Source organism: Sesamum indicum, linkage group LG15 (genome assembly GCF_000512975.1).
Source record: "Sesamum indicum cultivar Zhongzhi No. 13 linkage group LG15, S_indicum_v1.0, whole genome shotgun sequence".
Taxonomy (NCBI): Eukaryota; Viridiplantae; Streptophyta; class Magnoliopsida; order Lamiales; family Pedaliaceae; genus Sesamum; species Sesamum indicum.
This window is the reverse complement of record NC_026159.1, coordinates 8,295,312-8,305,029: the sequence shown is the minus strand read 5'-3', so window position 1 is coordinate 8,305,029 and position 9,718 is coordinate 8,295,312. Positions and strand designations below refer to the sequence as shown.

The window sequence follows — 9,718 nt, the reverse complement described above, 5'->3', positions numbered from 1 at the left end:
CCTTCTTGGAATGAAAAGCAAAGAAACAGGAAAAAGCAAGTAGAAAATGCAGTCCATCTTTCACAAACTTGAGTGCAACTTCCTCCAATGAGAATGTTTACCATGGATAAGATGTATTATGTGTGTGGAATAGAGCTTCTATTGAAGAAACCATAGAAATATCGTACTGTTGTGTAAGCTTCAATCCAGATTGCCTTCTCCTTCTCATGATTGTTCATGCACTTTGATTGAGCCAAACCACCAAAATTCGGACAAATCTGAACGAGCTACAATGTGATAGCTTTCGGAATTAGGTGATTGTTCCCATGGATGAAATCTATTGAGTTTGGAATAGAGTGTCCATTGAACAAGCCAATAAATTATCGTGTTATGGTGTAAGCTTCGACCTATCTTGCCTTCTCCTTACCATGCTGGCAATCTTAACTAGCTACAATATGATATTTTGGGAATTAGGGTTCAAACGGATGTAATTGAGGATTAGAGTCTATTTTGTGAAGAAAAAGAAAAATTTGGGATTTAGGGTTTTAGGGAGAGAAAATTAGGGATTTTTATCTTTGACTGTCCATGGATGATTTATGAAGCCCTAGTCCCCTTTTCAAGGCTGATCAGGTAACTTGACATGTGAAGAGCCGTTAGCTTTGGCAATCGTTTAACGGAAGGGACCAAAACTGAATTGCAAAATCATTGCATACCAAAACTGATATGACATGGACAATGGGCACCAAAATTGAATTAGGGACATTTTCTGGTTACCAAAGTGAATTTATCCCTAACTGAAAAATACATTTTTTTGTAATGTATTTGAGTCAAAATCATGGCTTGATATTTCTTGTTTCCTGATATGCCCCCATCCATCTCCCTTTATCCTGTATTTTGTGTTTTTATGATTTTGTTTTCCAACTCCTCCGGACCTCCGGTTCTTGTTTGGAATGTTTTAGTTGCATGGTTCAAATTTTAAAATCAATTGCCAAAACTAAGTAGTAGGGGGATATTGTGAGGTATAAACCAAGCAAGAATTTGGACCTCAAGATCATGAAACTTGTGGAATAAGATTTAACCTGCTAAGGACAATAACATATAACTGTTATTGTACTCGAGCAATCATATTTTTGTTGCTCTCATGCCCAAGTGATTGTTGCAAATGTGTGGGAACTGTTGACTGATGGTTTCTAGTACATGCTTGTCATTGGAATGATGCTTTCTAAAATTTACCTGTGCTTGTTAGGATTCTTAGCTGCATATGGAAATGTAATATAAATTCAAATAGGAAGAACTCTGTTCGTGGTGGTGAAATATGAATTGAGTTTGTATGATCAGACTGAGTCAATGTTTTCAACACTCCAGTTTGGGATATTTGCATCTTTATCTAAAAGAAATTTCATTTTCAACTTCTTGTGGATCTAAGATTATCTTAGTTCTGTGGCAGATTATGGGTAGTGTTGTGGCTGTAAAGAGAGCAATGCTTGCTGTTTCTAGTCGTCTTCAGGATCAAACCCTTGGGGAAAGAGCCCCTGGCCATATGTCGTCTAATAAGGCGTCATGCATTTTACAGGCAGACTCTAGTCCAGAACATAGTCCTAACTCGCCGTCTGTTTTGGAGAGTGTTGTTGAGCACCACTCTGTTGTACATTCTTTATCAGCGGATGTCAACAGAACTCTTCATCTAGATGAAGATAGTTCCCTGAGAAAAGTGGTTTTTAAGTTTCTATGTCCTAATAGTATGGCAGGCGGCGTGATTGGAAAGGGTGCAAATATCGTTAAGTTTCTGGAGAAAGAAACTGGGGCTTCCATAAAGTTTGCATCACCAGTGTCTAGGTCAAAGGAGCGTGTTGCCATTATTTCTTCTTTGGAGGTTGACCATTCTGTTGTTAAATTTCTGTTCTATAGATGATGAAGCTACCCTTTTCTCTGTATTGTCTCTTGTCTGGTCACATGAAAGATCCTGCCAATCTCATTTCCAACAGCCCCTTGTAAGTTCTTGACATCTTCTTTGCAGAATCCAGATCCATTGTACTCTCCAGCACAAATTGCTGCTGTTCGTGTTTTTTCCAGATGCATAGAAGTTGGCCTTGACAAGGGGGTATTATCAAGCTTAGGTAATAAGGAGAATGTGGTGGCAAGAATTCTTGTTGCATCAGATCAGGCTGGCTGCTTATTGGATGAAGGTGGAAGGATTGCTTCAGATATAAGTATCACATCAGGTGTTGACATACAATTAATGAGAGCAGATCTTCTTCCAAATCGTGCTGGAGCAGACGATAATGTGGTTCAGGTCTGAGCTTGAACTGCACTGTTTCTTTTTCTTTCTTCTACTCGCTCTAGCACTTCACTTCCGAGATGAACCCACGCTGATTTTTCTGCTGTATTTTTTTCATTTTTATCAACTTCTGCACCAAAAGGATTCTTGAATTCCAGCAACTGAGTGAATTAGTAAGTAATGATATATTTGTTTGCCTAACTCAATGGCTAGGCCTCTTCCTATTTCTAGTATCGGTGAGCTTTGAGAGAGCTGGATTGTGGTTGATTGTTCTTAGATGTTTAACTAATGCTATGTTTACTCTATGGATTTTGGTGATGAAACAATAAGGTAAACCTTTTCCTTAGTTCTGAGATACAGTTGTTAATTTAGTTAATATACATCAAGAAAGTGTGTACTATGGATATTTAATTTGTCTCTAAAGAAAACGTTTTAACAATTTTTGCTTTTTCCCGTCTTTTCTCGGTTACACTCTAAATCCATATGAAGTGCCAATAAGTTTAACTAGAGAAGATCCCTATTCATGGTAGCTTTTAGAAGTTCAATCACCTAATTATGGCAGACTTGTCCAGAGAAAGTTTATATTTGATGATACTCCAGAAAGAAGTATCGACATTTATACAAATAGACATATAACTAGGTCCAATTTTGCCTGCCCCTTGGAGTTGATTTTTATCATCGTCAAAGCCACATTTGATGACAGTCATACAAACCAAATGTTTCACGTTTGTTCAATTACAGATCTTATTTTGTTTCATAGTTTTGTTATGTAAGACTGAAAGAAATCAAGAGTTGCCCTCTGGGATGGATTAAGCAGCCTAAATTAAGAACTAATGTTTCATTAGGTTACAAATGCAATCACCTTGCCGTCTTACATGTTGTAGACAGACGGGGTTTGCTCTAGTGCTCTGCTTTATCTTAATTTGCATAAGCTTTCTTTAACAGATTACGGGTAACTATGAAAATGTTAAGAGCGCTCTATTTCAAGTTACTGGAAGACTCAGGCAGAACCTCTTTTCTGGAGCTGTACCAAAAGGAGCAGACTGGACGCATGGTTCATACTCGGCTATTCCTAGCAGCAGCCCTGATGGTAGAGATGCAGGTTCTTCGGCTCAACTGGTACAATTGTCAAGACTTTCTTATATTCGTCAACTGGATCACCTTGGGTTTGTACAGAAGTCAACCAGTTCTTACCAACCTGGATCGCAGTTGGGACAGGTAAGTTTTCTTTTAATATTGCTTATGCAATCCTTAGTATTTTTCTCCATTCATCTGAGCTACTTTATAAGAAGAATGTCAGTATTCTGAATGGTTTCACGTTCACAGGCAAATAGCATAAATAGTATCCCAAAACCTGTAGATGGTGCTCATGGCTCGACAACTTTTCCAAGTGGGCTTAAGCAGGAAAGGTATGTATACTCTGTATACATTTGTTGTTCCCATTCTGTTTTAGTTGTAAGTTCATCTTCAGAATGAAGCAGTTATGTTGGTTCTGTTATTGATTTCAGAACTTGTTATCTTCTTGTTCTACTTATGACTATCCATGTGTAATCTATGTTGTAATGTTGTTTCCGTATTTAAAAAGGAACTTTCAATTTACCATAGTTCGTATATGTATCATCAAGTTAATGTTATAACTGAATATGTGCCAAAATTTCTTAAGTCTGTACTCCACATAACTTTGATGAAGGTTGTTTTTTCTTTTTCCCCTTTTCTTTTTTCTTTTGGGTTTCAAATTCTTTATAATATTCCCAAGTAAGCGACTCACGTTGATATCTGTTTGCGCTTATACCATTGTGATTGGAGGTAGACCTATCCAGAGAATTTATCAAGAAAGAGAAGAGAGTGCCATTTTTTTTTTTCAAATTAACTGTTGAAGAACAGGAAATTATTACTAGGTGATCCTATATTGGCATGGTTGGTATGTAGGAATGAGCATTCCCAAGTTCATTTCTAAATATACGCTCGGTATAAATTAATATTAGGAATGGTCATTCCCATAGGAATGCCTATTCCTACAAGTATGGGAATAGCCATTCCTTATCTCCCCCATGGTTTTAGCTATTCCCAATACATTATTATTTTTATATTGCTAAATAACATTTAATAAAATTTACATTTACAAGATTTTGTAATCACAAAAATCATATATTATTTTAAATATAATAAATATAAATAAATATTTAAATAGTATATAACACGAATACTTTAACTTTTTAACTATTTTATATATATAATATACATAGTAACATACATATATGTATTTTAACCAATATTTACTATAAGTATAAAATATTATATTCAATTTATGTAATATTCTTGATATTTGTTCTTTTTTAATAAGTATGATTATTTTTTTGGTAAATAATAAGTATTTATTGGATATCTAATACATGAAAACATTCAAATATATATATATAGTAAATTTATATTTAATTTAATATTGTAAAGTAATATTTCTTATGTAACAAAATTTGTGTGTTTGTTTTTTTTCCTTCAAATTTGTTACTATGTACCAAACATATAAACAAGTGATTCGAAATTCTTTTTATTCAATTTCTTTATTATACCAAACATAGGAATGCTATATTAAAGCTATTCCATTCCTACCTTTATTCCATTTCTAAGTTCATTCCATTCCCGCCCCAATCCAGTCATGCCCTATGTGTAATAGGAATGATTTTAGGGGTGATCGTAGCGATTTGATTGATTCTATTTCTTACTTTAAGCTCTCTTTGTATTTATAAATAGATGTATACATTGAATTACAAAACATACATGAATATCGCTTTCCATCTTGTCTCTACATGGTACCACAGCAATTTTGCCTGTGACCTATGAGCTATATTAGATGATCCTTGGGTGCTCAAGTGTGCAATCCTTCTCGTTTCTGCCGCGGAGTGCAGAAGTTTCCATTAGAGTAAGCCTTGGTGTCCTTAAATGACCTCTAAGTGTCACCACTAGTCCAGATAGCAGCGCAGCGTTGAGATCGGCGATCCCCAAGAATTCCGTCGCCATCCGACTAGCTTGTGAGAGCTCGTGTGATGTTGCGTTGACCTCAGGTCACCTCCTTTGGTGTCGCCCCAATGAGACCGACCTATATATCTGTGGTCAGTTTGTTGATTGCTAAGGTTTTAGACTGTGGATACTTCTTGGTTCTGACTTGCATTCTTTAAAGCCTTCTGTTGTCCGTATTAGTAGTTTTACGTGATTCAGGTTGTTTTCTTTTCGATCAGTTACGAACGAAAGACTGATTATGATTGATGTAGCATTAATGATGTCCACAATAACTGAACATAAGCTGATTGGTCCTAATTATTTGGATTGGCGTATCACTGTTACAATCTATTGAAGAAGCATTTCTAAAGATCATCTCATTGATGGACCCCCCAACTGATAAGTCTCGCCAAGAATGGCTCATGGTTGATGCTAGATTGTTTCTACAAATCGGAAAATCCCATTGCCTCTGAGATCGTTGGTTTGATTAATCAATGTGAGTATGTCGAAGAACTAATGGAATATTTAGAATTTATGTACTCTGGAAAGGGAAATATTTCTCAAATTTACAAAGTGTGCAAGGGATTTACAACAACATGATCAGTCTCTTCAGGATTATTTTATGAATTTTAAGAAAATTTATGAGGAATTTGAATATGTTGTTACCTCTTAGTACTGATGTTAAAGGACAACAGTCTCAATTAGAGCAGATGACTGGTATGGATTTTCTAGCAGGGCTTAAGTCCCAGTTTGATGTTTGCTTAGTCCGCGATTCTTTTCAGTGCTTAAATCTCTTCCTTGCATGAAATCCTACCAAAGTGCTTTGCATGGATACTAGATCTCTTGGTTTTCCTCCACTGTCTAGTGTACTTATTGGTCATAACTCTCAGGGAAAAAACAATAGAGGAACAGGTATAGTGAGCCATAGCAATTGAAGCCAAGAGACTGGTTGGGGGTTGGACGGGTTTGTTATTACTGTTATGAACCTAATCATACTAAACGAACTTGCTCAAAATTGAAGAATAAATTAAAGAAGCCACACTCGGCCCATGTTGCCATTATGGTTAGTCCAGTGCACTCTGGAAAGCTCATTACTATTTACGTATAAGACTTTGCTAAGTATACTGAGTGTCAAGACTTATGTCTCTACAGGCTATGTGAAGACAGGAGAGCAACTTGAAGGGGAGTGTTGAAGAAAAGAAAAGTATTACTAAGAGATTATGTATGTATATTAGGAATTATTTTAAGAGTGATTGTAGGGATCTGATTGATTCTATTTTCTAGTTTAGGCTCTCTTTTTGTACATTCAAATAGGTGTGTCCGTCGACTACAAAACATGCATGGAATCCTCTTCCATCTTATCTTACAATAAAACCAGATCTCAAATCAAAGACATCAATGCATTCTCATATACAGGACTCTTTTGAAACAATTATTAGACCAATTTCAAGATTAACCATGATTTATATTGCAATAAAAGATTAATATTTTCTTTAGCACATTTCTCTTTCCTTTCTAAAACTAGACACCAAAAAGGAAAGCTGATAATTTAGGATATTTTCTTTCTGGACGTGGTCATAACTTCCAACTGTCCCTGAAGTTGGGTGCCTCCTGAAGCTGTTTGTTATCGTAAGCACTCTATTGTCTTGGCTGATGGAAAATTGGATGCTTGAATCAAAGAGCTATTCAAATAGACAAACTTGCAGTTCCAAATCTTCGTATTAGATGATCTTTTGATTCTACTTTCTAAAATTGCTAGTATTCTCCTTTTGGATGTCAAATTCAGGTCACCCTCCTTGTTAGTTTCAGCTTATCTAATAATCTGGTAGAGGTATCTCTGACCAATCCAGTCACAGGTGGATTTATGCCAAACTAACTTCCAAGTCATCACTGTTCGAATAAATATTTGTGTTTTAAACAATCAAATATTGGGGGGGGAGGAGGCATATTTGGTATAATTGAAACTGAAACCACGTCTCTATTTCAATGCTTCTCCATGCCTCAACTGAACTTTGATTAGAGAGAGAGGAATGTGTTATCACAGGCTCCGGATTTGTTTGATTGTTGTTGTTCAGTCTTGGATAGGAAAATATAAATGATCATTTGAAACTTCAAGACAATTTTGAATGTCAATCTTTCAGCAAACTGAAACTTAATGGGTTTTTTACTGGATGTACTTCGCACAGAATTTTTCAACTCCTTTTCACTTTGTAATTTCAATGTGTTTTGCAGTAATGTTGGAAACAAGGAACCAAAAGAAACGGTGGAGGTTGTGGTCCCAGGAGAAGTGTTTGGCTTTGTATATGGTGAGAACTGCAGTAACCTGGATCGCTTAAAAGAGGTATACTTCATCTAAACTCATCCTATATTAATGGGACCTACTGACTTATTTATCCAAGATGGACCTCTTTTCCCCTAGCATAATACCTGAAAAATATTATCATGGGCAGAAGCCGGGACAGTAGTAAAGGAGTCTGCCTAGTTCGTCTATAATGCTCTGGAATACTCTCTGTAAAAAGTACTCCCCTGTGCAAATTGACCTTTCTTTATGTATATTCCAGTGGTTCTTTGCAAATCAATATAATGGGTACCCTCAAAGAAGCTAGAAAAGAGTATATTTGTTTGATACAAGCTTCTGAGACGGAAAGAAACATGGTCCTATTTCTAGGCAACAATGTTAATTCTAGCTTAAGATCCAAAGCCTGAGACCTTGAATGATCTTCAGGTTCATGAAGTCCTGCCAATTTGTAGATTTTGCTTCTGGTTGCTTAATGCTTAGTCTCAATGTTCGAGATCAACTCATACATCTAAATCTGGATATATTCTTGACTTCATTGTAGAATATGGGTGAAACCAGTTTCCTGTACTTGGTTTGTTGATCTAGCTCCCATGTTATATTGTCCTGTGCACTCTTCATTTTTCATTTGATTTCTATTGTCAGATATCCGGTGCAACTATCGTGCTGCAAGATCCTTCCCCTGGAGAAAGTAGCGGGAAGGTGATTATATCTGGGACGCCCGGGCGTATCCAGATTGCACAGAGCTTACTTCAAGCTTTCATTTCATTTTAATCACGCTGTGTGATCACTCTAAGGATTAATTTTCCTGTGCCGTAAATAGTCAGCAGTATGCTTCACAACCAGTAACTAAAGTTCAACGCCATGTCGAATGAAGCCTACAGTTAATGTAAGAGTTGAGGTTTTGTTGTCATGGTAGATCAGTGTATTTTCCATGTGAATATCCTTGTCAATATCTGAACAATTCTTAGAATATATACTCTTGATGTATTTCAATTGTAATCATTGTAACTGATTGTGGCAATGTGGATAAAGCTCATCCATCTTCAATACGCAATCTGGTTTGGTCGTTGTTTGCCCTCAAAGTCTCAGAACAATCACAGCTATCTGTCATGGTGAATTTTATGTGGGTTCTATTACATGTTTATTCAACTGTTTGAATACTATAACTATTAGGTCACCATTTATTCACCCGTACCAGTAAAAGAGTAGGACAACCCGGTCTACATTTGTATGTGGGATAAAGTGGAATTGGATGCAGCTAATGGGGAGATTTTCGTAATTTCAATGGACACGTATGGAATCGGATAACCTAACCAACCTACCCTGCATTTATACGAGGTTGGCAATTTTGTTTCAGGCCCACAGAAATGGTGGATTAAGTGGGTTGGTCCATCAATCTGGCCCAAACCCACAATGTGAACGGGTCTTTTGGGAAGAAGCGGGCATGTTACATATTTAAAACAAAACATTTATTGATGCATATACATGAATGGCACTGACAAAGTGTTCGGCTGAGTTTATAAACTTTTCAATATATTTTAAAACTTATTGAATATAGCAAATCATTTGATAATTTCGTTAGAAAATGAGCTTTTCAAGAAGAAAGAATAAGACACTAGAAGTCTATACTCTCTTTAAAGAAAAGTAAATAATTTTCAACTTATTTTAAAATTTTATCGAGTTAGTTCAATTTTTTTCAAATCAATTACAAATTTCCACTTGTAATATATTATAAGCAAAATAATCTTATTTTATCCAGAAATTCAATAGCTTTTATAGAGAGTATGATTTAAAGGCTTATAAACTAAAAAAGAATCTTATAAGAAGTATCGAATTATAATATTTTGGTAAAAAGCTAGCCAATGTAAATATGTTTCTACAATTTTTGGAGACTACTATCTTGAATTGCAAGAGAACAGGGGTGGTAGCTGAGTCGAACTCACTTGCTGACTCGTTTTGAATCTCAACTCCAGTTGGAAATTTTTTATTCGCGAGCTCCTGAGCTTTTTTACTTTTTATAAATATTTATATGAGTTTATTTTAAGTGTATTTATATATCTAACTACATATTCAATATTATATCAACTTTTATTCAAAGCTCACATAGATTACAATTATTGATCAATATCTCATATTAAAATTTTAGATAATAATAAAATATGGTA

The 9,718-nt window shown here is 35.6% G+C and overlaps 1 protein-coding gene across 2 annotated transcripts in view; it reads left to right on the top strand.

Annotated features, from left to right (window-relative positions):
- The window catches only part of LOC105178234 (KH domain-containing protein HEN4), a 15,023-nt gene extending 6,423 nt beyond the window's left edge, over nucleotides 1–8,600 (top strand). Inside the window, exons 2-7 of one of the 2 annotated variants that reach the window (XM_011101662.2) lie at nucleotides 1,427–1,852; nucleotides 1,997–2,272; nucleotides 3,203–3,475; nucleotides 3,584–3,666; nucleotides 7,487–7,595; nucleotides 8,196–8,600. In XM_011101662.2, the coding sequence (XP_011099964.1) occupies nucleotides 1,427–1,852; nucleotides 1,997–2,272; nucleotides 3,203–3,475; nucleotides 3,584–3,666; nucleotides 7,487–7,595; nucleotides 8,196–8,324 (1,296 nt within the window). In that variant the 3' untranslated portion in view covers nucleotides 8,325–8,600. The remainder of the gene's footprint in view (nucleotides 1–1,426; nucleotides 1,853–1,996; nucleotides 2,273–3,202; nucleotides 3,476–3,583; nucleotides 3,667–7,486; nucleotides 7,596–8,195) is intronic. The other variant, XM_011101664.2, reaches the window with a different exon arrangement.